We start from the raw sequence: 26926 nt of genomic DNA on the forward strand, positions 1-26926 counted from the left end.
AATAAATGCCAAATTCTTTACTGGAAGGCACATGCAGATTCTTCTATTTCGTAGGCAATAACCAAGCCGTTGAGAAACGAACTCATTTCTGGATATCTTGGGAAATATAACGATCTTACCTATCAAATAAATTCGATAGATGAATGACTTATTCTTACCAACTCTACAACTAAGAAAGTGAGAATGACGGTGCCATTCTCCAAAAGATTCATTCAAATGGCAGTACATATTCACATCAAGTGCTGTTGATATGCTCATCCTCCGTTGCGCTAGCTCCACTAGCTTCAGTTTACTCAAACTCCACATCTATACTTGGAGTCAATGAGTTGCTGGTACTTCTGGGTCTGCCACTGCTAGACTCCCTTGGAAGCGGTATCGAGTCTCTTTTCCTTATCCTGTTGTCACCAGTTCCATTCAAGTCCACAGAGCTCTGAGGAGTATGTCTGGGAGATGTGCTAGGAGATGGATTTGGAGTAGCTCTGGTTCTAAAAGGCCTCAATGCAAAGTTATCACCGCTTAGAGGTCTTGGACTCTTGGGGACTGATCCACTGATGATTGTACGCGTTGGGTTCTTAGATGGAGTGGTTGGAGGCTCGGTAGAAATCGTAGGAGGTGGAATACTTGGAAGTTTCTTTTGTAAACCAAACTTCTCATTGTCCCGCTTGGTTTTATAATTCTTCTCATTGTTGATCAAAGTTTTGAGCAACTTTGTTCTTACCTCCAAGCTTAATAGGTCACCAAGCAACTCGCCATATATTTCCAATGGTGGCTTAAATCCAGAGGAATTTTTCACCGCCGAAGGTCTGAATATCAAATGGATAAATGGAATAGCACCAATAGCTTCCATCTGATTCAACAGAGTGACAGCGTCCTTCAGGTCAACCTCGTCCAAGGATGTGATTGGTAGATCGTCGGCTGTTTCATATGACTCAATGACCCCCAATTTAAATGCTGCACCAATGTGCTCCAACATAAATATCAATGATGCCAAGTTGCTTCTGGGAACCGACCCTATGATTCTGGTAAGCTCATTAACTCTGGAATTCTTGTTTTCGCCTTCATTCTGGTTTGGCAATTTATAGAGACTAATCACTGAGTCATAAACTAAACATGGAATCAATGAGTCGCTGATTTCAAGAAGCCAATTCTTCAAAAAGTTAACAAGCTTGAATGTGGATAATGGTTTCAAACTCACCAAAACCTTGTCCAAAATGTCCTTGTGTACAACTTGTTCTTGAGAAGTGTCGATATCAGACGCAGGTTCATATTGGTTTATTGCACCAATCACCTGTTCTTTAACAGTCCAATAATTTTGATGGTCTAATGGACTGGACCATGCACTAGAAATATTAGAAACATCCCCTTCAGTACTTTCCTCGATAAGCTTGACTAAGTTGTACAAAAATTGGGGGATAGAAGCGATGGTCAACAATTGTGACTTGTCGTCGTCCAAGTTTGATAACTGCAAATGAAGTTGAATGTCCTTGTAGAGATTAAATTGCCGTCTTAAGTTTTGAAAGTTATTGTTGGATTGATTTGTGCTGAAGTGTCTTTTGGTGAGATTGTTAGGAGAGACAATCGAAGGAAAATAAATACCAGTTGTGAAATCCTCAATTAACTTATCGAAATCATTTTGATAATTGTCAGGCTTGTTGACCTTTTCTATAAATTCAATGGCCAACTTGTGCAATGCATTTGTGGAAGTCAAGGAGAAATTGTAAACAATTTCCAGTAGTTTAGCCAAACTCTGATAGATTAGCTCTATCTTCGTTCTTTCAAACTTTTCCAAAACCTGGGAGTTCTGCAAAATTTCCAAATCCAAGAGATGCTTAAGACGCTGAAGCTCTTCATAGGACTCATTGTAGTCATTCTCTACTTCTACCAACTGCTCAGCATAGTTGCTCTTCATCAATGAAGATCTGACTGACTTAAACATACCATTGAATCTCTTGGAAGTTTCATTCATGAATTTGGCGGTGCTTTCATCGATGACAATCTTTGGAGCTTTCTTTGGAGTTTGGGGTTGCGATGTTGATCCAGTGGACTCGCTGGGAACCTGTAGGTCTGATTGGCTTTGCTGATACTGGGATGTGAAGACTGCTAAATCGGACCATTCATACCACAGACCTTCACTTTTAAACTTGTTGGCACCAAGAAATCCAGTTCCCACCAAAAGCTTGTGGTCTAACAATGACTGCCCAAACTTCTCAAGGTTGACTCTGGTGGGCTCGATTGGAAATGGCCTATACTTGGTGATGTAGTCACACAACAGATCACTACTGAAGATCTCATTCTTGTACCCAGGAATAGGGATTTTTCTTCTGACTGTCGGTATGGAAGTAATGAGTTTCTTGATGATGGAGCTCAAATCAGATGCGTTGGAAACCTTTACGGAACCGATGTGGAGGGGGAATTTGAAGTCCAACTCCTCGGGCGATGGAGATGCCTGTTCGACCACGTCTGTCAGTTCGTCCACACTTCTGTCGTAGGACGAATTGAAGGAGTCGTCGTTGGAGTTCTCGTCCTTTTGTTCATGCCTGGGAGGTTCGGTCTCCGAGATTTCTTGCAATCTGACGAGCTCGTCATACTGGCTCTTCAACTTTTCGACTTCCTTGTACGTGCTCTCGTAGTTGGAGAACAACTCGTGGTAGCTGTCCACAATCTTGCGCACCTGGGGCTCGTTGACCTTGATGAATGCCGATATCTTCTCCAACACCTCGCGATCGATCACGCCTGCTAGTTTCATCAAGGTCTTAGATTCGGCAGCCAAGCTGCGGACATACAACTCGAAGGTGGATCCAATGGACACCAAAGATGACTCAGTGTGTTCTGGTTTCTCGAGAATTTCAGCCAAGTTGTGCTCGTTGGAGGATACCGAGCGGAACGAGTCGCTGAAGCGCTTGAATGCATTGTTGCTCCTGGCCCTTCCAGGAGAGCCCAAGAGCGAGACGTCGCTGTTGGTGCTGCGGGTGTAGGGCCGGAAAGTGCTCTCCAATGGGAGCGAATCAATGGTTAGCTTGGTGAGGTACTCGCTGTTGGAATGGAAGTAGTTCATGTAATTGAACACGAGTTGGCGGAGCTCGTGAGTCTGCTGCACAGACCGCAAGCTCTGCTCGCAGAGACGGTCGATGCCTGACTTGTAGTCTGCCGACCAGTAGGAGTTGGAGAACTGGGACATGGTGGCACGAATGATGGAGAGATCATGATTTTGTTTTGAGAGGATTGGCGCGGCACGGCGGAAGCGTAACGACACGAAATGTGATTTGGGAGGGAAGATAGAATAAAGGCTACAGGAAGTGCTAGAATGCCACGGCTAGTAAAGTGATGCTCGAACCGGCTGGTGGAAGTCACTTGAACGGCCGTGGCGAGAGGTCTACATCCAACAGGTTTGTCCATCTCAGAGGCTAGAATTGCTTGAAATTGCATACAATTAAAAATCAAAATTAACTTGAAGACAAACTGATTCAAACATTATTATCGCTAATTATGCCAATAGCTAAATTACGTCAATTGATTCAAGGCAACAGGTCCACCAGTGACTGGCGTTTCCTAGACGTTTCGGCATTACACGTTGGTTCCTGGCGATTTGCGCACAGTACTGGAGAATGTCCGTTTCGGGGTGAGCCCCACGCATAATCAATTGTGTCAACGCGCGGGATGATGTTGACATAACTGTTTGTGGCCAGTCTCCCCAGCATGAACTTGCAAGTACTTGAAACAGAGATAGGCGACGTGCGGAGCGATATCCAGTCGTTACGGCTGGAGGTCGCTGCCATCGAGGTCGAACGGGCCCAGCTAGCACTCAAAGTCCTGGCCCTCCAAGATGAGCTCCAGCAGCCGTCGCCACAGCACCGTCCCCACGAAAAGGACGCTGACCCCGTTCCGCCCATTATCCAGCATAGCCACTTCGATCCGTCCATCAGCAGGTTCTTCCAGGCACCCCAGGACGAGCCAGTGCCCCAAACAACCGCGTTGCCTAGGTTCCTTCCCCAAGCAGAGGCTTTGGTAGAGATCAAGGAAAACATCCTCTACGAGAACACGTACCGCATTGGGGGTGTGACTGCATTCCCGTTGAACCAGCGGTTGTTTGCGGCCAACGACGAGGTCTTGGGGCTTCGGTTTGATATGTTTTCCCATGCCAAGTGCCAGTTTCTCCAACCCCACTACGCCATTCTCAAGAAGTCCACTGTAACCGACAAAACGGGGCACCAGCTTCGCCAGTGGACGCTCTATCGCCACACCTTGCCTGTCTACGTGCCACTCGAAGACTACACCAAGGAACTCAATTCGGAGGATGGGGTGACCACATTTGCATTGCACATCCGCAACTTCCTTGTCAAAATACAGCATAAGCACGATGTGGTTGAGGAGTTGACCAAATTGGACCTCCAGACGTTTGAAAAGGGTTCCATGGTGGCTGGTCCATCGGGAAATAGTTGCAGAATAATTCAAAAGGTAGACAAAGATCTCCAGTGCCAAAGATTGGTATTGTACATCCTTCACAAGGTTGGTGAGAAGAGAAAATTCCATCAGGTCGAACTTAATTGCAACTTGGACTCAATTGAGACTGCAAATATATCCACTATCGATTTGAAACATAATGCAGTGATCGCCATGTGTGAAGGATTACTCCGTGGGTGTAAGTTCTCCGATTTATCTACGACCTTTAGCAAGGTGATCGAAATACTCCTTTCGAATAAAGTGATTGATCCCTTAACGTGAAATTGACCTAAGGGACTATTTCAACTATTCTCATCTATACATCCTCCCGAGAATTGAGTCCTAAAGTCTATTCTTTTGCTGAGTAATATCCTTATTTACTGATTGAATGAGCATAATATCGTGTGATACATAAAGTATCATCCAGCTTACAATTTTCTTGCCCATTTGCTCTTGCTCAGCAAAGCAAACTCCAAAGAAACTCCCTAGCTTAAAATTGTTAGCGAGTTACTACATCATTAATATAAACAATCATATTCATTTTTTAAACAATCTAAAACATAAAACGTTAAATAATGGAATTAAACGTACTTCTTTTTGAAGTCTATAATTTGAAACATCAAAACTTTTCGGCTTGTAAACTATTATGAAGTTTGGTCTAAAGCTTCTCTAAAACGCATTACCAAAGCCAGCACCAGTTGGTTGGTAACCCAAACCAGTGCCGTTAGTAATCATCAATGGTTGACCAACAGATGGGGAGTCTTCTTCTCTCTTTTCAGCGTCCCTTCTCTTCTTCAAGTCTTGATACACTTCATTGATCTTCTTTTGGTTTTCGTAAGCAATGGAGATTTCATATGGTTTAATGAAGTTACCCAAGTTGTGTAACCAGGATAATTCAAGAACATAATCGTAAGAGATGATTTCATAGGAAGAGTATAACAAGGTGATGAAGCATTCATGGTTACCAGTTTCGACAAAGTAGTCCAACAATTCATGTGCAAGCTTGGTGGACTTGGAAATGGCCACGGTCTTGATTAATCCAGGCCAGTTTTTGTCGTTCTTCAAGATAGAAATAGCCTTGTTGAACTTCTTTTCCTTGGTATACAAGGTGGCAGAGATTTGTCTGAAAAAGATGAGATCGTGATTCTCTAATCTTTCAGCTAAGTCCAACTTGTTAAATCTGTTGTTCGATTCGTTCTCGATAGAAGATCTCAAAGACTTGTAGTCTTCTTCTTCAATTAACAAGTCGTGGTAAGCAGAGTTCACAACAGAATTGTTCTTTTCCAAGACTGAAATCAAGAATGGCTTGATCATTGGCAAGTTATCAGACTTGACGAAAATTCTAACAACTCTTGGTAAGTCCAACTTAGGAGTTAAGACAGATAACAAGTCAACCAATAATGAAGGGTTTTCATTCAAGTAAAAGTTGATGGCCTTGTAGTAAATTTCCAAGTTTGGTGCCTTGACAATGATTTCCTTGAAGGCAGAGTGGTCGAAAGCAACTTCGGATCTCTCAATCATAGTCAAAGCAGCATTGTCCCATTCTTCATAGTGGCAGTACAAGAAGATCAATTCTGGGTACAAGTGGGCTTCCTCACAAGCGGTCAATACCTTTGGAATATTGATTCTGGACCAGAACAACTTCAAGTGTTCCATAACCTTTTCTGGGCTGTACTTGGCGTACAAAGTAGCCAATTCGGTGAACATACCCATATGAGCTCTCTCCAAACCCAAACCACTCTCGAAAAGAGCAATCAACTCATTGAAGTAACCATTGAACTCATAAGTCTTAACCAATTCTGGCAATTCTTCGGCATCGATGATCAAGTTCAAACCACAAATCTGGGCCAATCTGAATTCCTTGTTCTCGATACAAGCACTGTTAACTTGTTTCCAAACACTAGTGTTTGATGCCTTTCTGGCACAGTCAACGGCACCTTGGTAGTCTTCTAAATAGACCAAAGTGGTGGCCAACTTAGAGTACTTGGAGACATTGCTATACAAAATCTTAGCTGCCTTGTAGTTCTTGGCTTCAAACAATTTGTCACCAATAGATTCCAAGTCAGCGACATTAGAACCGCCAACAAACTTTTCAATGTCAGACAATCTGTCCAAGGAAGCGTAAGCGTTGATAAGAGCACCATCAATGACTGGTTCTCTCAAGTTCTCTCTGGCCATGTCCAAAAAGGCGATCAACTCTTCTTCCTTTCCTGCATGTTCAGAGATTTCAATCACTTGTTCATAGTTGTCTGGAATCTTAGACTTAACGTAAGAGTTAATGGCTTCAGGAATACGCAAACCGTTCAATTGAGCACTACCCAATTGGTACCACAATTCAGGGGTATCGTATTTTTCAGCATATTGTTCACCTCTGTCCAAAGACATAATCTCTTCAACTAAGACCTTGATGGCTTCTAATCTCAACTCAAACTTATCGTAAACCTCGAATGCTTCTTCATACAACTGATTGTCAATACACAAAGGAGCGATTTCTTCAGGGTCAAACTTGTCCAACTTTTCAATGTAGTTGCTAACCCTGGAAGAATCAGCCTTGATAGCAGTCAAGATCATCAATCCTTGTAATGAGGTGTTGTCATTGAAAGGAGATGGTTCCAAAATGATCTTTTCCAACAATTCAATCAACTCTTGTGGTAAGTCGTTTTCCATGAAAGCCTTCACAGTAATAGAGATTGGTTCAGGGTCACTCAATTCTGGAATACCAGTTGAGATGACTTGGTCAACCAATTGTCTTCTGTGAATGTTGTCTTCCTGCAAGACCTTGTTCCACAAGTCGAAATCAGACTTACTTAACAAGTATCTTGCCTGGTACTTGTACATTTTGTTTTCGTTGGTGATGTTGATCAATTCATCATCGTTTCCACCCTTAGAGTAAGAAATGTAAGCCAAGTATGGATCCCTCTTTTCACAGTATTTACCAACAGCCAAGGTATCGTAATTGTTGTTTTCTTGTAAGAACTTCTCTGGTGCATTGTTCGAATCAATGTAAATCTTGGCCAAGGTGTTGTAGACTTCCTGATCGTTAGAACCACCTTCTAAAGTCTTTTCCAAGAATGGCAATAAGATCTTTAATCTGTTTCTCTTTTCAACTTCTGCAACTAATTCCTTGATTGGAACACGGCCCAAAACTGAGAGTAACAAGTTCTTGATAATGGATTCTTCACAGTCAACATCTAATAAACCAGCAATAACCTGTGGGGTGTTGGCGGGATTCACGGATTGAACGTAGACTTCAATAAACTTGAAATATTGGTTCTTGTACAAGTACAAGATCAAGTCATGAACGAAGTTGAATCTGTCACAAACAATGATCAATGGCAATTGGTCGTCCAACTTGAACTCCTTCAAGAAGTTCTTCACCTTTTCACCATTGTAGACGTTGTTGTCTCTGACAACTCTTTCGATCTCCTTGGTTTGGTTCATCTTAGCAGCAGCTTGAATATACTTGAAGACAACATCTGGTTCTTGAGTCAAGTTGACAATAGAAGACAAGTAGTAGTACAAACCTTCAGTACACTTGAAATCTTCGAAGATCTTGATCAAAGTCAAAGCTCCGATTAAATCAGAGTACTTGGTAGCAACTTGAATAACAGCCTGCAAGTTTTGTTGCATGTTGTTGCTCAATAATTCCTTCAAACAAGAGACAGATTGTTGTACGTTCAATTGACCAAAGTATCCGACCAACCAGTCAATTGGCAACACGTTGGTGTGAACAATAACTCTCTTGATGTCCTTCAAGTCATCGTAGTGTTCCAATGCTCTTTGGAACAAGCCAGACTTTTCACACAACTTACCGATAGTTGGCTTATCATAATGGCTGAACATGTTGTTACCCAAAATGGCATCGGCGACTTGTGGAGCATTCAACAAGTTAACTTCCAATACCTTGGTTTGTAAGTGACCTTCAGCAGGTGAGTCGTTCTTCAAGGCATCTAACAAGAAGGCAGTACCTTGTTGGAAGTAGTTCTGGGAGAAGAACAAATCAGCAATGACTTCAGTGTTCAAGTTGGCCTCTCCACCAGCCAACAAAGAAACGGCGAATTCGCTTGCCTTGTCTGGACTAACTCTGATCAAGTTTTGGATCAAGTTGGTGTAATCTGGGTTGTATCCAACCTTTTGGCAGTATGGCAAAATTTTGTCAAATTGGCCTAATTCAGCCAAACAAGATACAACCTTGATGTTGACATTGGCTCTGATGTAAACAGCCAAAGCCAATGCAGGGTCATTGTAAGACTTTACAATATCACCCAATTCTTCAGAAGAAGTTAACTTGTCCTCCTTCAACCACTTTTCAAATAATGGTTTACGATCCTGTTGCAAGACTGGCTTGGCCAATTCAATGGATTCGTACTTGTTCAAGGTTCCTCTGTCCAACAATGTGGAGAAATATTGCAAGATTGGAGAGATTTGACCTGGTTGAGGGGTGATGTGCTTCAACTTGTTGATGGTGTCCTGAGTACGCAATTGCTCGGAAGAAGCAGCTACCTTGGCAGCGTTGGCGTAGTCACCTTGGTTCAAGTAGTTTTGGAACTGTTGGTTGAACAAGTTTTCAGCGCCTGGGAAGCCACCACGAGAAGACAATGCTAATGCTAATGGAACATTGGACAACTTTTCCAAGACGTATGGAATGATCTTGTCCTTAGCCACTTCAACAGTCAAAACTTGACCAGATTTGTTGATGGTGATAATACCAGTGCCAGAATTGTAAGCAGACGCAGTGAAAACTGGATCAGCGGTGATTCTGTTGACAAACAAGTTGGCACCAGTTTCCATGTCGTACAAATGGATGAAACCGTACTTGGTCAAAACATAAACAATTCCGTACTTGTCAGAAGCTTGCAAGCTGATTGGGAAATCGTTAGCAGCATCAGGAGGGAAGAAAATGTCGACCAACTTCTTTTGGAAAGGAGGGTTGCCGTCGACATGGTCGATCTCAATGATGTGCAAGTTACCTTGACCACTGGCGTTCTTGTTACCAACACAGAAGACCTTGGTAGGAGAAGCAGCACCGGACAACTTGATGGAGGCGAACTTGGAGACATGACCCTCAATAGCTTGGGAGACATTACGGGCCTTGGAAAACAATTGGATGTGACCAGCAATACGACCATCTTCTTGGGCAATACCGTTGACGGCAAACCAGTTCAAGTCTGGCTCGGCGACGATGTTTATGATCTGACAATTGTTCAAGGTGTGGTGTCTTTCGGTCAACTTGACGGGGCCATTGTTGGAGCCGTCAAATACGTTCCAGTAGAAGATGGAAGATCCGGTGACCAACCCCAAGTGCTGGTTGTCCAACCACTTCCAGTACACCACTGGTTCGTCCATGGTGAACGCCTTCAACCTTTGCTTGGATTCCAAGTTGAAGATCTGCAAGGTGGTTCCGTTGGCTCTCAAGGAAACCACGTTTTCGGTTGGATGCATGATGGCGTTGTCCGCAGTCATGTTCTTTCTGGTGACCTCGTTGTTGTTCTTCAAGTCGACGATGGCAACGGTGTTTCCGCTGGCTCCGGACTCTCGGACACAGACATAACGGTCAGACTCCAAGGTGGTGGACTTGAAGTCCAACGATGATTGTTGGATCCCTAATTGAGTTAACTGAGTTAACTCAGTGAAGTCGATCGGGATATCATTCGACATATTGGTGGGTGAAATTGACAATCTCCTGGGTGAATCGGCCTAAGGCGGGGTAGTAGTACAGCTCGTAGTAGTTGCTAACCTGGAAGATTCAGAGTAATTGATGCCTGGAGATTGGTGGGGGAGAGGGAATGGAGGTTGTGGAAGTTGATCTCAGGAGTGTCCACGTCGACGACGGACAACGGTCACGTGTGCAGGAAGTTGCGGGTGCGTGGAGGTGGGGCAGTTGAGTGAGGATATAAACGTTAACGTATATGTCTAGCTCGTGGCCCTGTAGATGGGTTTAATCACCTGATACGTTGGAGTTGTATCGTAGTGGAGGGTATGTCTGGAATTGGTGTGTCGTTCTGGTTGTGGCTGGACCTTTATTCCTTCATACCTCAATACTCTGGAAAGCCTCTGGTTGTATGTATTTATTGTCCTGAGAATGTTATTAATGCCTTGAAAAGCACCAATGGACAAAGAGCAACTCGAATTCCGAGGTTTCGCTACGTAGTGGTCAGAAACTCGTTCTACAGCACTGGAGTTCTCCCCAAAAAGGTCGCTGTGCCTCTGTGGTGACTACGAGGAATGGGTCACGTGTACCGAATTTTCACATATTTCATGGATCCATATATGTGCTATCTAACGCCCCAGGGTGATGGGTGGTAGCTATTGACCTCCATAGCAGTACTGCGGTAGTAGAAAGTGCAGTGGCTCGGCGCCATGAACCCAGGAGCCCAATTGGGCTAGGTTGTGCCGTTGATCTTTGGGCCGGAAATGGGTGTGCACGTGCGCAGACCTCGGATATCGTCATCAGTTTATATACATTACCTATCCAGTTATAGGGGCGGATTCACCTTGCGTATGGCCTCATCTACAATCCGGTTGCTGTGGCCCAAGGGGTTCTTTTTTTCTACCTTAGACCGGCTCTCCTCGATATATTTGTTCACGTAGTCGTAGTCACTTCCGTACCAGTCTCCACTTAGTATATCGATTTCGAGTCTTCTCCGCCGCCCATCATGTTCGGAATCGATGCTGTTTGCAAAGAGCTCGTTGTATTCCCAATCGACTAGCCAGTAGCCTATTTTGCGGATCGCCACCTTGACGAAATCCGGGGTAGCGTAAAGGTGCTCTGAGTCGTTTTGCCATAGGACCAACGCCCTTGTGAGGTCTGCCACATCATCGATGGAACGTGTGGGTAGTCTGGTCTGCTTGGGAGCTAGCGACGACAACCTATGGTTTCGCATGTGGACGATCAACGAATAGATGTACTTCTTTATATCTGGACTCACATACACCTTTTGCCAGCTGGCCCGCAAGCTCAAGATATGGTCCTGGTATTCGGGAATCGGCCTGATCTTTGAGAGCTCCAGCAAGCACACTTGCTCGGAAACGAAGGGGTAGTTGACGGAAAACCAAAACTTCTCTTTCAAGTACTGATACATTTTGTTTTGATAATACTGGGGCTCCACCACCAAAACGATCGAGAAAAGCTCAGGCTTTCGCACAGTTATATCCCGGAAGTCCACGGTATCCGTGGGGTACCATTTGGATGCATTGGTGTCATACTGGTCGATTTGGGTGAGGAGTTCATATAGCTGCTTCTGATGGTCATGGCTCAAAAGGGACACATTTCTCCACATCACGATGTTCTTGAAGGTATAGACAGACTTAGAGTAGGAGCTCATGCTGAGTACGAGCTCATTGATGTTCTTGTGGGTCAAAACGTCCAGGACGTCGATACTGGCAAACTGGTTGGGTTCATAATGACAGAGGTTGTGGACAATCAGATGCTGGAAATGGTGGATGGTCTGGCGAGGAGAGTCTGTGGAGATGACTATGCGCTTGTTGCGGATCAAGCCGAGGGATAGGGCGGTGTAGAGCGAATCCATCGGGGTGGATATGGCTGATTCGTGTGGTCCTGGATGTAGTGGGGCGGCCTTTACGTAATCCGCACGCATTGCTTACGTAATCCTAGATCTGACGGCCGGCTCAGAAAAGGGGTGGCATGCCAGATCGGTATGGGTACGGCGAGATCTGAAACCCTGGCAACCATACCGGGACCCCACATTCTGGAGGACTGCGCGGATCACCACCACCCAGCATTACTACCGACTCGTCTAAAGACTGAGGGGACGACGGAGGTGTCTAAAAAGTTTAATTCGCAGTAACCATCTGGTGATTGTCTGGTGTAAATGCATAAATCTCAAAAATTGATAATTTTGGCAAAATACTCAGAAAAGTCGCCTAAAAATATTTTCAGCTCCGATTGTACCCTGGAGGGCAGGGACCGGAAGGAGTGAGGTAAGGGGAAGAGTCCACGAGCGCGAGCAACATCGGTAATGCCATACTCCGAAGGTTCCCAGGCTTTCTACCAGCTCAGTAAACACCCACCCTGCTACTATTGCCATACTCTTCCACCTCGACCTCGGTTCCAGGCACGCCTGCCATGGCGGGTTGCGCAGCCCGCGCCCATCCCGCGAGTCCACCGCGTTGCCAAACAAACTTTGACACGCATGGTCTGCACGAGCTCTTTGTGACGCGAGAGTGACGATTGGCCATCAAAACAAACACCGTCCGTGGGGACGAACAGCGATGGTGGTGAGGTGAGGATGCTCCCTCCAACATCGCCACTAGCATAGTAGCCCCCTTGCACGCACCCACGCCCAGCTACTTCATCGCTGCCAGCCGTCCTCTCCCGCCATCGCTGTCGCTGACCGCCCCGTGGCGCGTCTCGCATGGATTTATTACTGCGTCGGGGAGTGCGTCTCGCTTTGCGGCTCGCTCTGCATTTGGCAGCTGGCGATATCTCCACGACCAAATTTGCATCAGCAACGCTTGTAGATTTTGATCGTTTGATTGTCTTCTGTTTCCACCACCACCACTCTATAACTAACACCAACACCACCATCACCACCAAGCTGTAACTGGCACATACCTCACCAACTGCTACATAAAACACCACCACTACCATCGCAGCCCCTCCCGCCATGGAATCGTTCCCCAAGTTCCTAAGGTCCGACACCCACCAGTTCAAAGACTCGGCGTTTCCTCCGTTCAAGGTGGAGCACCGCTACAGGGGAGTCTACGAAAGAGCAGGCTTTGACGTCAACTTGGGCGGATCCACCGCCCAAGATAGCCGCTCGATCCACTCCAAGTCGTCAGCGTCTCGTCGCAGGTACCCAACGCCTCCCAAGTCGACCTCGCCCACCTCCACCACCAGCTCGCCATTGAGCCCCCACTTCAACCCCCACAAGGGCTACCAGACGGCTTCCAGCACCCCCAACATCTCGCTCCACCACCAGCAGCCATTGCCGCCACAGACAAAGCCTGCCAAGGCCTATGGCTACGGGTATCCCTCCAACAAGAACCCCTACGGCCAGCCTCCCCAGTCTGCGCCTGCCACAGGCTCGTTTCCCGACATGAACCGCTCGGCTCCTCAGTTGCGCAACGAGTACAATCCCTCGACCTACTCAGGGTCGGCAGTGCCGCCAGCAGTCCCCCAGATGGCGTCTCCCGACTCCATCCACCACCAGCCCTACGCTCCCAAGTCCCAGGGCTACAGACCTCCGCTGGATGATAACTTCGACTTCAGCCCCAGCTCCAACATGTCTGCCAGTAAGAACATCAAAAACCTCCACCTCGACTTGAACAACGAAACCCCCGACATAGACAGCTTATCGGAGAGCGAGAACGAAGCCAACCCGTTGTCGCCTAAGGCAGACTCCTTCAACGACACCAGCAACACATCGGTCGACCAGAACTACCCCCGCGGCCACAGTCACTCGTCCAGTGTCCAGTCCACCAAGAAGTTCGATCCCCGTCAAAAGAGACACAACAAGTCGGCCTCCTTCAACACCTCACCAAACTCACAGAAAGATAGGTTATCCTCAGCCTTGGATGAGTTCAAGAAGGACGTCGAGGTCCACAAGACCCAGGCAGTAGCCACCCCACCCTCCATCAACGTCGTACCACCTGTGTCTGAGTCCTCCCCTGCCAAAATCCCAAAAAGCCACAACCAGCACGGCGCTACTCATGCACCATATCCCGTGGATAACGATTTCTCTTATGGCAACCCAGTGGACTCTCCAGAGCCCTCTAAACAGTTCGATCAGTTCCGCGACCAACACCATAATGCAGACGAGGGCTTGAATACTGATTATCAAAAGTTCTTGGGTGGAGGCACATCTAAAATCAACAGAACCAGTCAATTGTCGATGGTGAGTTCTATCATCTCGAAAGACTCCATGTACAACGAAGAGGATGACGAAGTTGAAAAGGAATTGGAGAGGCAGTTGGAAACCTTAAAGTTGGCTGGTAACTCCAGTAATATTGAGGGTAACGGCTCCACCAGGTCTGTCAGTAATGACGACAACTCCACTATTCAATATCCCCCTCAGGCGGCTTCTATTCCTGTGTTCAATATTGTGGATGCAGACAGCGAGCCCATCAAAACCCCAGCAAACCCCACATTTACCATTCCAACCATCACCACAACCTCACCAGAACGCTCGATGAAGGGCGTACCACAAGACGAGTATTCTCTGCATGGTGGAAGCGACAGCACTCGCTCCGAGTCTGAGAACATGGCAGACTTAGATGATGTTTCTTCTACTGCATCCTATGAGTCTGTCAAACCATTGTCAGTTCGTCACTCGCACATTCCGCCATTGGAAAGAAGAGCCAACCTCTCGCAGTCAGAAGTTCCATATCCGCAGGAATACGAGCAAGCCCCCAGAAACGTCTCCTTTAACGACGTGATATTGAGCAACACACCAGGAGCAAACCGTCCTGTGAATTTCAACGACTCTTCGCCTGACTCCAACGATGCTTTGGATCTTGATGATGTTAAGCCATTGAGCCCAAAGAACCATCAAGTCGAGGAAGAACTCAAGGGCATCAATTTCAGACTCGCACAACCAACCGAAGAATTGGACGAGGCTCCAATGGCCAGTCCTTATATTCCAAGCACCACCACTACCACCAGCTTGCCCTACCCAGTGGACACGCCACCTATGAGAGACCTGGTTCAGTCATCAGGCACTTTTGCTAATGAAGAGGTCAAATATCCACCAGGGCAAGGGCCATGTCGTAAGTGTGGGCTTGATGTGTTGCCAAATGCTAGGGGTCCCCAGAGATCAATTTACTCTAAAACAGGAGAATTATCAGGACAGTGGCATAGAGGCTGTTTCTCGTGTAATCATGAGGGATGTAACATTTCATTTAACAAGCATGTCCAGTGTTATGCTTACAGTGACCGTCCATACTGTAACCATCACTACCATCAGTTGAACGACACCATTTGTGAACACTGCGCTTTGGGAATAGAAGGCGAGTGTATCGAGAATGAAATCGCTCAAAAATGGCATTTGCACTGCTTGACATGTCACAGATGTCACAACACGATCAATGCCGACTATTACTTGATCAATGGCCACATTATTTGTGAAAACGATGCCCTTAAGATTATCAATGGTGGTGAAGCCTACAGCGATGAGAATGGAAATTTGATAGCTGGAGGTATATCGACAAATGATAAGATTGAAAAGAGAAGAACCAGACTTCTCTTTGTTGAATAAGTGAGCTATTTTCCTATCTTTTTTGTGTTCGAGTCCGTATTATTATTTCTGTGGTTCTAAAAGTTGTCATTATATGTAACATATCATTCTGAGAAGAGGCTGATTACCTGTCATCTTATCTCAGACATAGCTAGGTCTGCTAGCACTACTAATTTATCATACTCTATAATTAGCGTTTATACTATAAACAATCCCATCAATTCGCCTGTAGAAATATTTTGAGGAGGTTTTGCAAGCTTCCTTTAGTAATTCCTGTTTTTGGAGGAATTGGATATCTTACCCACTTCCAAATCTTCGAGATTGTCGTCCAAGATTTTGTCCATTTTTGATGATGCTGAAGAAGGTGGCTTTGGGGAGGGATAGTCATCTTCATCCTCGATGATAAAGTTATCGGCATCGAAATCGGCAGAGTTTAACTCCACGTTATTTGCAGAGTCCAAGTCATCTTCAAAATTACCGAAAATCATTCTGTCATGTTGCTCTGGATTGGTAACTGTTCCCTGAGCAGCGTGATATGATTGCAATTTCCGCTGCATCTTGTTGTAGATAATGTAGGTGGTTAACGAGGCAGCAATGCCTGTGATGATGATGCTAACAAAATCGACCCACTTGGTTGATTTTGGCTTAGTTTCGTCGCCCAATTCCTTCAATTTTTTGCCCACAAAGACATGGATCATCAACTTAGGACAAGTGATCAACGATGCAAGGAGAAATGTGGTTGCTGACAACTCGGGGATAGCGGCCAAACCACCGTTGGAAAGCGAGTACGGCAAGGGACATAATCTTATGAGAATAAGGAGCAATAAAGATGAGTCTTCCCTCAAAATTTCCGAGAAAGCTCTGAATTTCTCGTTGTGGTTGATCAATTTAGTGGCCTGGTTCCTCAACACGTATCTGAAGACAAGAAATGAGCAGAAAGAACCGGAAACTGAGGCCGAGGCCAACAACGGCCAGCCGAAGCTGAAGCCATAGATCATGCCACAGAGCATGGAAAGGGCTGAGAACCCCAACAATGGCGGAAAGCCAACCAAGAAGATCAACGAGAAGAGGATCACCAGCCCAAAACGGAGCTCTGACCAGGAGTCGGACAACAGCACCAAAATATGGATAATGTACTTGTGGAAGACGAGAACCAACAACCCAGCCACGAATCCGAATGCCACGAGGATCTGGAGAAGCACTCGTTTGTAGCGAGGCTGGGCGTTGTACCAGTCCATGGACTGGCGCGAGAGGGTGTTGAGAAGAGCCACTTTGTCTTGGACGAACTCGTTGGCACTGGCAGCGTAGCCAGAGCTTCTGGTGGAGTCGTCAATGAATGGGAGCTGGGGCATTGTGGGGTCTTCTAGGGCCCGAATTGGCGTAATGAGAGTTTTGATAACATGGTCGTGCGGGGAGAAACGAGCCCAGGCTGTGATAATTTGGCCATCTACAGATTCTACATACACCAGCGCAATGGGAGCTGTTTCGATGTGGAGGAGTAGAAAAGTTGTTGGCTGGCAGATTAATGTGGAGTAGAGATAGTCGCTGGAGGTTTTTTGTTTAGTAGATGGTAAGAAATGTATAAACGATAAGATAAAAGGTCTAGACATTGTGAGCGAGCAGCATACAATTGAAATACACTAAACTATAAGCATTATATCCCAATATAGCGCGGGTGCCATAATAGTGAACTGGGCGAGTTTTTACGGTCGAGACAAGCTAAACTATTGGCATTATATCGAGCCCATGGGCGTGCTATAGGTGGGGTGAATGGGACGAGTTTTAGACACGGATAATGAGAGGTGGCGTAATTTACATTTTTAACCATCTCTTGTCGTTTATATTGTGTGAAAGAGAGAGGGCTTGGTGAAGGCTTCGTGAAACCATCCAGATATCTTGGTGGTTCTTCTTTACGCAGAAGTTATTGCTTATAAGTCATCTCTGGCGTGTTTGAAATGATATGACCAATCCCTCGAGGTTTCACGCAGGCAAAACACCCAACAATCCCGTTGTTTTTGAAGGTGCGTTAGAACCGAATAGATACTACTATTAGCGACGACCCCAGTGGCAGGTGCTAAGCTGGCCCGACCATCAGCCACTTTCCGTAAACCTACCCTCACACCCTCCACGTGGTGTCCATCCAATATCCTTACTACTGCCTGCCATTTCTTTGTGTGGTTCAACCCGTCTCGTCAAATGTCTCTTCGCACCGAGATTCTCGCTTATCAGCGCAGTCCGTTTTGGGTGCCAAAGGCCAACGATCGCTGGCCGGTGCATGGTGCCGTCACCAGCCGATCCCGATCCCACCACGATTGCCAGCCCCACGGCCCATCGTTCTCGCTCGCCCAACCTACCTGGCCTCCTGTCACCTATTTCAGGAACAATCCCAAGCCCCAATCCGCCCCGTTTAGAAATGCGCTCGCTGGTGCCTCGTTCCAGGCCCGGTGAGTTTTCGCAGCTTTGATTGTCGTTGTTCAAAGCTTAAGACGCCTGCAAGACGATCAGGAGGCCTGAGCGTGTTGGATCGTCGGTGGTCAAAGCACAATGGTCACGGCAAGCACCAGCGTGGTTTATAAGGCTCGTGGGAGCGCCACTTTTGCCATGCCCCCAAATGCTCTGGTGGATCTATTTGTTGCTTGTTAGTCAGGCCCTCGCTACCCTGCCCTCTGGCGGCTACGCTCCTGGCACCATCAGCTGTCCTGGCGGACTGCTGTTGACCAGAGACGCTTCCGAGCTCTCGCCCAGCGAGAAGGACTGGTTGGCAGTCCGCCACGCCGTGGCGGACCCCCAGCTAGCAGCCTTCCTCAAGGCTGCCAACATGTCTGACTTTGACGTCGACTCGTTCTTGGCCGACAAACACATCAACATCGCGTTGACGTTTAGTGGAGGTGGCTTGCGGGCCATGTACTGTGGAGCAGGTCAGTTAAACGCGTTGGACCTGCGGTCGTCTGGCAACTCGCCGTTGAAGGGAATACTCCAGGCATCCACGTACGTGGCAGGCCTCTCGGGAGGCTCGTGGTTGGTGGGGTCGTTGGCGCTCCAGAACTTCCAGTCCGTGGAAGATATCCTTTCCCAGGGCAAGCTCTGGGACTCCTCGGGGTCGGTGATCCGCCCCTATCGATTCAATGTGGTGGAAAACACTCTCCAGTTCACTAGAATCGGCTTCGACATCTTGGCCAAGCAAGCCGCCTTCTTCCTCACCTCGATCACCGATATCTGGGGAAGAGCATTGTCCCATCAGTTGTTCAACACATTCGATCATGACGGCAGAGCTGTCACTTACTCGGACATTGCTGCCAGCGCCGACTTCAAAGCAGGCAAGTTTCCGTTTCCCATCGTGGTGGCCGACGGAAGGGCTCCCGGAACCACCATCCTCAACTTTAACTCCACCGTGTTCGAGGTCAACCCATTTGAAATCGGTTCCTGGGACCCCTCGTTGAACCAATTCTCCCAGCTTCGGTACCTCGGCACCAAGGTGAATGCCGGAGTTCCACACGGCAAATGCTACGCTGGGTTCGACAATGCCGGTTTCATTGTTGGAACCTCGTCCAGTTTGTTCAATCAGCTCCTTGTCCAAATGGACCAGTCGGTACTTCCTCCCGTGTTGAAGAAGTTGCTCGACATAGGCACATTGCCATTATCCTTGGAAGATGTGGCCTATTACGACCCTAACCCCTTCTTTTCCAGCAATGGTTCCACCTCTATCCAAAAGGCCCAGAGGTTGACATTGGTGGATGGCGGTGAAGACACCCAGAATGTGCCTCTTACACCCTTCCTCCACTCGGCCAGAGATGTGGATGTCCTTATCGTCAACGACAACAGCAACGACAGACACGGCTGGCCCGATGGAACCTCTTTGGTATCCACCTACCAGAGACAGTTCACCCCACAAGGCAAGGACGCTCCGTTCCCCTACGTTCCCGGGCAGTCGTCGTTCCGGAACTTGAATTTGACCGCAAAACCTACCTTCTTTGGGTGTGACGCCAAAAACTTGTCCAGCTTGACCAACAACATCTACGATGTGCCTTTGGTGGTATACATGGCTAACAGGCCTTTCACCTATTGGTCCAACACCTCCACCTTCAAACTCTCGTACACCAAGGACCAGAGACAAGGCGTGATAGCCAACGGGTACCAAGTCAATTCCAGAGAAGAGGGCAAGCTCGACTCCGAATGGGCTGCATGTGTGGGATGTGCTATCATCAGAAGGCAACAGGAGAGAAACGGCCAGGACCAGAGCGACCAGTGCAAACGTTGCTTCCAGAAGTACTGCTGGAACGGAGAGATTTACCAGGGTGAAGACCTTGGTGACAATTTCACTCCTGACGGGATTACCAAGGGGGCCACGTTTTTCAATGGGGATAACACCAAGGGAATTCACGACGGGGGTGATTCGTTGTGAATAAATAAGCGAGCTGATAAGCCAATTCAACAGGTTGCATACAAACTAAATTAGGTGTTAATGTAAGGTTATAATTAGTTACTGAACGATCGACCGCAAAATACCAAGTATTGCGCAACTTCTCTGCTTCTGTAGTTTCCAAGTAGGGGTGCTACCAGAATTGCAGCCTGAGCCACAAACGATCGTACCACAAACTTCTACGGCACGAACGCCCAGAAGCGTTTGAACAGTATCTTGCCAGCGTACTCTTTGAAAAGCCCCGAGCCTTTGGGAGCTACCCATAATAAATTAGTTTTTGATGAAATACTCAACGGTCGGTCGCTGAAACTTGAGGCTACGGGTTCCATCGGGTAAATTTACCAGAAGAAAACACCATAAATAGCCCAAGTGTTATTGCCAGGCTTTGAAACACGTTGGTGGGTGGATTCGGCCATGTCGAAACAGAGCTCATACCTCGTGAGTCACGGTTACGTCATACAACATGGAGACGATACCACCACCACCAATCTGGCACATTCCCATGCAAGCCGGTGCAAAACCGTTGGAGTTTGGTGCCCTGGACTAACATATTGATCCGAAATAGTCGTATCTTGATTGCGCCACCAAATGAAGTTCTACCGGGAGATTCTGTGTAAGTCGTTTGTTAATCTATAAATGAACGATACTAATATACATGTAGCGACGAAGTCAACCACTCATAGGATAGGAGGAGTTCTTACTCCAACAACTCTGGAAATTCGTTGACATCGGCGTTTTCGTAGATGACTTTGTAGGTGGCCTCGAACAAGGGGAATTCGTGTTGCAATTTGAAACTCTCCAACAATTCGTGGACTTCCTTGGCAGTCAAAATACCCTGGGAGGATTGGCCGTTCAACAAGGTCTTTTCGGCTTCCCAGGCATCTACCTTGTGTTCAACCATGTACTTGGCAACTCTGACGTTTCTACCTCCAGAACAGGTGGTGATCAAGTCAGCAACACCAGCACTCTCTTCGGTGAAGGTGGATGGGTTGGGAGGAGTGGAGGCCTTGATTCCGAACTTTTGCCAGTAGGAGGCAAAGTGGATGGTTTCCTTCAAGCCAATTCTCATGATGGCAGCCTTGGCGTTATCACCCCATCCAGCACCCTCGACGAAACCAGCGGCGATGGCGACAACATTCTTCAAGGCACCGGCAATAGAGGCACCCACCACGTCCTCGATGACGTTGACGTGGAAGTATGGTCTGTGGAAGGCTTGCTTCAAGACGTAGTCGTCGATGTCTTGACCCTCACCCTTGAAGTCCTTGGGCAAAGTGTAGGCAATGGAGGTCTCGGACCATCTTTGTCTGGCAACCTCGTTGGCGATGTTGGCACCGGACAACACACCACAGTGGATGCCCAAGGTGTCGGTGATGGACTGGGACAACAATTTGCAGCCTTCGGGGCCGACTTCCAACCCCTTTAAGCAGGAGATGGCTCTGACCGATGGCTTGACTTGGCCCACCAATTGCTTGCAGATTCTGCCCAAGAACTGGTGGGGGATGTTGAAGATCAACAAGTCGGCGTCCTTGACGGTTTCGACAATGTCAGGCTTGGCCACCAAGTTTTCAGGCAACTTGACTTCTGGCAAGTACTTGACGTTTTCGTGCTCGGTGTTGATGATTTCAGTCAACTTCTTGCCGTTGACCTCTTCTTCGAACACCCACATGTTGACGTCTCTTTCAAAGAGTTCTGGCTTCTCGTTGGTGTTTTCCGCCACCAATTTGGCGACGGCAGTTCCCCAGTTTCCAGATCCAATGATGGCGATTCTGAAGGGATTGGCGATTTTGTAGGGAGCGGTGGTGGTCATGATAGTAAGGATGTGTAATGAGGAGAGAGAATGGGGCCCGAAAGGCACCTTTTTATAGCGGGAGGGGCCTCTGAGGCATCGGACTGTGTGCAGGAAAGGTCTTCCACAAACTCCGATTCCGTTGGTCGGGTTGCTTTTCTTTTTTTCACGACATACCCTCCGATGACGTCGTTTCTTTTCCCTGCTGGATGATGTCACCATGAAGTCAGATCTCCGGCAATGGTTGGGAGGAGCCTGGCTTCTCGCCTCTAGGTGCTTCCACCATTGGTGTCTAGATGTCTAGGTGTCTGGCCCAGGAGGGGACCCAGAAAAAGAAAGTTCGGGTTTAAGAATGTTGGGCGAGATTTCCACTCTGGGGGGATCAGACAGCATGCTCCAAGCGACCATGCGGTCTTCGGGCGCCAGTGATCTGCCAGGGGTGTCAGGGGCCTGCTGGGATAGAGAGTGTATGGCTGTAGTGCTGGGAGTCGCAGGGGAGGTGCTGGAAGTCGCATGGCACCGTTCGTCATCATACGCACCATTTCATCATCAGTGCCCAAGACAATGCTGGGGCCGTCTAAGACTAGGCAATGACGAGAGGAGACGACGTGTGAGGGGGGTACAAGTACTGGTCACAGAATGGGCTAGAGGTTGCCAGCATGAGTCGAACCTGGCACGGGCTGGCGACTGCTAACGGTCGTCCGACAGCTCGGAAAAACGTCGCCCACTCGGACTGTATGCATGCTGCGGACACCTGCCCAGAACGCCAGAATAGGACGGATGTGTAGTGGCTCTAATTACGGGAGAACCCTGGCGAGTGTCAGTGGGCGGGCGATGGCACCAGGATGGAGGCGCGGGCAATGCCGGATGCTCCAGGGTGATCTATTGTTGTGGCGCCAAGGTGGTGGGCATGCGTGGTTCATTTCTTTTGGAGATTTACGGAAATAAGTGTCTGTCGTATATTGCTATGCAAATATGAGGTGTATGTAATGGTGCGTAAATGGTAGATGTGCCATGGTGTATCCAAGTTGTCAATCTCTAAGAGACCGTTGGATCGATATTGATACTGTCTAGAATGCTCCAGCGGCTTTGTGGAAGCTCATATGGCTGGAAGTACAGCGTTGCTTGGGAGCATTGCGCTGCTTGAAATTCTGCTTGACAATCCTTGCTTGACAATCCTTGCTTGGAATAATTCTTGCTTGAACAATTGTAGCATTGCTTAACAATTGTAGCTTGTAATCCAGCGTTGCTCGGAAACCATCCTGTCACTTTTGAAGTCTGTCTGTTTATGTTGTTGTATGGTCTATCCCAGAGTGTACTTTTCTATGGTCTACCCCAGAATCTATATGTTCTTCTATGGTCTACCTCCCAGTGGACCCTCCCAGTGCCCAGGACAAGCCTGACAGACTGCCCCTAGTGGAAGTCATCGTCGTTCCGGTAGTCCTCAAACACCTCCTGCCACTCGGGGCTGAGAATGCTGTTCTTGGGCTTCCTGACAGGTGCGCTCCACATGTCGTCTTCCATCCAATCGCCAGACTGGACTTGGTTGCCACTGACGACCTGCGCAGCAAGTAGCGGCTCGCTGATATCACCGAGAGCCCCGTCCATGATGTGGGCCAACGGATCGGGTAACTTATTCTCGTGTGCAGGGTCCTGGTGAGTCCTGATGGGGCCAGTGTGGGGTATGTGCTGGTGCAAACTGTGGTGGTGGGATGGTTGGTCGTGGGATGCTTCGTGGTGACATGTTTCGTCAGTACATGTTTCGTGTTGACATGTTTTGTGGTGGGATGTGGCTGTGACAGGGTCGGCGAGCTCAGTATCACGGACGTCCTGGCGGGAGGATGCGTCCACAAGCTTGTCACCCTCGAGCTCCACCTGACGTGCTCCAATGGAGCTCATCAATTTTAAGAACTGCGAGTTCTGGATCTTGTTGTTCATGTCGGTGTTGGCAGACTGCGAGGCCTTCATGGACATTTCCACCTGCTGAGCCGTCTTGGCAAACTGTTCCTTTTCGAGATCATTGTCAGCAATGGTGGCCAGTTCGCCTGTCACTGTCTCGTTGGCAGCACGGAGCTGCTGGGCCTCGAGCTCCTTTTCCAAGAGATCGAATTGCGAGTCGAAATCATGCTGCTGCTGCTTATGCTGCTGGAGCACCTGCTCGGCAGGCTGCTGGGCATAAAGAGGTGTGGAGAGGTTGGTTCGCATGTTCATCTGGAATCTGGGCCCGCTGGAGTACTGGGCTTGGCCCATGTCGTACTGGGCATGTGCTTGTGACTGTTCGTGATGCTTGGTCTGCATGTTGTTGCTTTGCATGAACTGGTGATGCCAGTCGTTCTGTTGTGGCTTGTTCTGGATGCTGAGTCCCGCAAAGTCCTGGACCCAGTGGGTATTCTGGGAGGCTTGTGCTGGCTGGTGGTGTTGGTGTTGATGCTGGACATGCGGCACGTTATAGCCACCGGATCTCATAAAGCTGCTGGCAAAGTCGTTGCCGCTGTTGAACTGCTGAAACTCGTGGTTGAGATGGGCATCGACTGCCTGGCCCTGTCTAAAGCTCTGAGGACCCTGGCCAGGGTGATTTCTGGCTCTGAACTCATGCTGAAGCGAGTTGTCTCTATTGGAGTGCTGGGTGAGCTTGGATACTGCGTTGGAGGGACCGCAACTTGCTTCCATGGTGAAATGTGGGGTGGAAGAGTGGAGGATTCGGGTAATTTATGACAGTGATGACTCCGCGTAGATTCGATGATTCTGGGGTGCTTATCCGAGGCCCGAGAATCAGATGATAGTGTCACGTGTTGGGGCCCCGCAGTGTGAAAGCTAGCCGTTTCTGGGGGCAACACCCGAGGCACGTGACGTGTGGGGCACTTTTGGAGCGAAGAGCTGCCAAGGTAGGAGCTGATCAACTCATCGTAAACCTTGTATTGTGCTGGTGCATGTTAGAGTGGATCAAGCTTAGTCGATTTTATCAGAAGCTGTATTTATCGCATAAGCTGAATTATTCACAATTTTGAAAAAATGAATAACGATGGAGTTGGCTAATTCGAGTGCCTAGCAAAGGCTTCGCAATTCTACAAGTACTGATTAGTTGTAACTAATCCAGCATTACGATAATTTGAATTTGTATAGTAATACTCCCGAACCATTTAAAACTGAAAGAAAATTTCGGAAGATGAGTGAATTCTGCATTGTTTAAGGAAAGGTCACTTTTCATGGAAAAAGTAAGTCACAGTGTAGTTGTAGATTACAAATTACAAAATTATTCTGCTTATTAATTGGTCTTTGTGAAGAATGGCTTACTGTTTGAGTAGTCGAATAAGTCGCTTTGGATCAAGCACATATCAGGCTTAATAGAAAACGCGGATCGAAGGACAGTTCACCGTTCATTCCTCCTAAACTAATGGATTCCCGCAACCCCAGATAGTGTGTGAAATATGCCGGATTCCCTGTTCATCTTCCAGTGGTACTATTATTTTGGAACAGTATCTTGATAATGCTGTGCTGCTAGATTTGACTTCTTCAATTCTTCGCAATTCAGTATCACATCGGAATTGGTGTGCATAATGTCACCCTTGTTGAAACAATTAGTTAATGATGTCAACCATTCAAATTTGTCGATAAGATGTCACCCTCGCCCATTCACCTCAGATACTACAGGGGTTCCTTGGTCTACAATTTGTGCTCGATCACTCGTGCATCCGTATATTCCGTAACTCATCATTTCGCAGCCACTCAAAACTTTAAGAACACCTGGTTTTCGAACAAGTCCACATACGACTCGCTCAAGAACTCGTGGATGTTGGAGGTTTGCATAGAGCGGTGGTACTTCTTGTAGGCCTTGGAGCTGGCCATCCGCACCAACGAACAGGCCGCAAAACAGGCCAAGAGGTTGGCCTCGTCCGCACTCAAGCCTGCACCGTCCTCAGGGTCCCACACCTTGTTGTTGTAGTTGTACGACCAGTTGACCAAGGTGGCGATAGCACCTGTCAAGGTGTCGCCTTGGCCCCCGACGCGCTTGTTGGAGCCAGCAGTCTCGTTGACCAACACCTGGTCGCCCTTGACGATGAGCTCGTGCAGGCCCTTGCGCACCACGGTGACGTTGCCCAAGGCCTTGGACAACTGCACTGCCTCGCTGGTCAACTTGGCAATGTCGGACTCGCCCACCCGGGCGTCGATGCCGAGCTTGGCAGCGAGCCTGCTGAACTCCATCACGTTGGGGGTGAGGATGGCCTTGGGATAGTTCTGCACCAACTGGGGGCTGGCAGCCACTAGAAACAATGCGTCTGCGTCGAGGATCAATGGCTTGTTCAACACCTTGATCTCCTCGATGATGCGCACCAACGACTTCAACATCAAGGGGTCTCTGCCGAAGCCAGGCCCCACCACCACCATGTCGGACCTGGCCAAAAGGCTGGACACCTTTGGCAACACGCGCGAGTCGATCACGGAGTCTAGGACTGGCGATTTGTTGTCCAAGAGCTCGCTGACCAGGAGCTTGGCAAGCAGAGCAATGTCGTCGCTGGCGAGTCCTAGCTCGGGACTGTGCAACTCGTACAAGTACGGGTGGACCATGAGGTCCGGCGAGTACAGCTTGATGGTGGGGGCGGCTGCTCTCTCGCACACGACATGGGCCAAATCGGCGCCCACTAAGGCGGCTGAGTGGGCTGAAAAGAATGGGGCGCCCGTGTAGTCCTCGGAGCCACCTATGACGGTGATCTTGCCTGCCTGGCCCTTGTGCAAGTGGGGGAGGAGGGGCTGGACGATGTGCTTCGACAACTGGAGCAATTCGTGGTGGGTCTTATTACGTAACATTGGTGGGTGCGGACTGTGGGCCGAGCGGTGGATTAAGTACCGATGACAGCGGATCACGTGGAGCCAGGGGCCACAACGGTTCTAGCAACCTCCAGCAACACGTCGAGGAGTGGAGATGAGGCTGCGCCGGTTTATGTCGGCCGAAGCGACTACCCCTGGCTGCTTACACTTGTGGGCGCAACCATGACTAATGGCCCTCTGAACCGGGCGTTCTGCATACAACCAGTCCCAATCGGGCGCGCCTCGCCAGCAATATAAGTACCCTGTGGCTGCCAGCCA

The 26926-nt window shown here is 48.1% G+C and overlaps 10 protein-coding genes across 10 annotated transcripts; 3 read left to right on the forward strand and 7 right to left on the reverse strand.

The window, feature by feature from the left end:
• Positions 1–289: 289 nt before the first annotated feature.
• Positions 290–3472, reverse strand: CANTADRAFT_3951 (uncharacterized protein; the record flags this gene model as incomplete). The annotated part of the gene is made up of 2 exons (XM_020208808.1): positions 290–3169; positions 3449–3472. The coding sequence occupies 2 exons, from the start codon at positions 3470–3472 to the stop codon at positions 290–292; spliced, it is 2904 nt and encodes a 967-aa protein (XP_020067015.1).
• CTF5 (Ctf5p) lies at positions 3311–4879 on the forward strand. Its single transcript, XM_020207170.1, has one exon. It carries the CDS (start codon positions 3697–3699, stop codon positions 4720–4722), a length of 1026 nt encoding a protein of 341 aa, XP_020067016.1. The 5' UTR covers positions 3311–3696; the 3' UTR covers positions 4723–4879.
• Positions 4880–5109: 230 nt separating this feature from the next.
• CHC1 (clathrin heavy chain) lies at positions 5110–10098 on the reverse strand (the record flags this gene model as incomplete). Its single annotated transcript, XM_020209015.1, has 1 exon — positions 5110–10098. One exon carries the CDS (start codon positions 10096–10098, stop codon positions 5110–5112), a length of 4989 nt encoding a protein of 1662 aa, XP_020067017.1.
• Positions 10099–10916: 818 nt separating this feature from the next.
• On the reverse strand, positions 10917–11969 carry CANTADRAFT_3954 (uncharacterized protein; the record flags this gene model as incomplete). The annotated part of the gene is made up of 1 exon (XM_020208809.1): positions 10917–11969. One exon carries the CDS (start codon positions 11967–11969, stop codon positions 10917–10919), a length of 1053 nt encoding a protein of 350 aa, XP_020067018.1.
• Positions 11970–13067: 1098 nt separating this feature from the next.
• On the forward strand, positions 13068–15656 carry CANTADRAFT_19503 (uncharacterized protein; the record flags this gene model as incomplete). Its single annotated transcript, XM_020206454.1, has 1 exon — positions 13068–15656. One exon carries the CDS (start codon positions 13068–13070, stop codon positions 15654–15656), a length of 2589 nt encoding a protein of 862 aa, XP_020067019.1.
• Positions 15657–15685: 29 nt separating this feature from the next.
• Positions 15686–17025, reverse strand: CANTADRAFT_24640 (uncharacterized protein). Its single transcript, XM_020207171.1, has one exon. The coding sequence runs from the start codon at positions 16985–16987 to the stop codon at positions 15899–15901; it is 1089 nt and encodes a 362-aa protein (XP_020067020.1). The 5' UTR covers positions 16988–17025; the 3' UTR covers positions 15686–15898.
• Positions 17026–18246: 1221 nt separating this feature from the next.
• Positions 18247–20037, forward strand: CANTADRAFT_43395 (lysophospholipase precursor; the record flags this gene model as incomplete). The annotated part of the gene is made up of 1 exon (XM_020208954.1): positions 18247–20037. The coding sequence occupies one exon, from the start codon at positions 18247–18249 to the stop codon at positions 20035–20037; it is 1791 nt and encodes a 596-aa protein (XP_020067021.1).
• Positions 20038–20752: 715 nt separating this feature from the next.
• Positions 20753–21862, reverse strand: GPD2 (Gpd2p; the record flags this gene model as incomplete). The annotated part of the gene is made up of 1 exon (XM_020209021.1): positions 20753–21862. One exon carries the CDS (start codon positions 21860–21862, stop codon positions 20753–20755), a length of 1110 nt encoding a protein of 369 aa, XP_020067022.1.
• Positions 21863–22781: 919 nt separating this feature from the next.
• CANTADRAFT_24643 (uncharacterized protein) lies at positions 22782–24851 on the reverse strand. Its single transcript, XM_020207172.1, has one exon. It carries the CDS (start codon positions 24509–24511, stop codon positions 23255–23257), a length of 1257 nt encoding a protein of 418 aa, XP_020067023.1. The 5' UTR covers positions 24512–24851; the 3' UTR covers positions 22782–23254.
• A 716-nt stretch (positions 24852–25567) lies between these two features.
• Positions 25568–26647, reverse strand: CANTADRAFT_87859 (NADHX dehydratase; the record flags this gene model as incomplete). The annotated part of the gene is made up of 1 exon (XM_020211390.1): positions 25568–26647. The coding sequence occupies one exon, from the start codon at positions 26645–26647 to the stop codon at positions 25568–25570; it is 1080 nt and encodes a 359-aa protein (XP_020067024.1).
• Between the last annotated feature and the right edge of the window lie 279 nt (positions 26648–26926).

Source organism: Suhomyces tanzawaensis (genome assembly GCF_001661415.1).
Source record: "Suhomyces tanzawaensis NRRL Y-17324 unplaced genomic scaffold CANTAscaffold_1, whole genome shotgun sequence".
NCBI classification, from domain to species: domain Eukaryota; kingdom Fungi; phylum Ascomycota; class Pichiomycetes; order Serinales; family Debaryomycetaceae; genus Suhomyces; species Suhomyces tanzawaensis.

What these genes read in the sequence shown, in the direction of transcription:
- CANTADRAFT_24643 (XM_020207172.1), bottom strand. Translation starts at nt 24,511, where the DNA reads ATGGAAGCAAGTTGCGGTCCCTCCAACGCAGTATCCAAGCTCACCCAG.
- CTF5 (XM_020207170.1), top strand. Translation starts at nt 3,697, where the DNA reads ATGAACTTGCAAGTACTTGAAACAGAGATAGGCGACGTGCGGAGCGAT.
- CANTADRAFT_24640 (XM_020207171.1), bottom strand. Translation starts at nt 16,987, where the DNA reads ATGCCCCAGCTCCCATTCATTGACGACTCCACCAGAAGCTCTGGCTAC.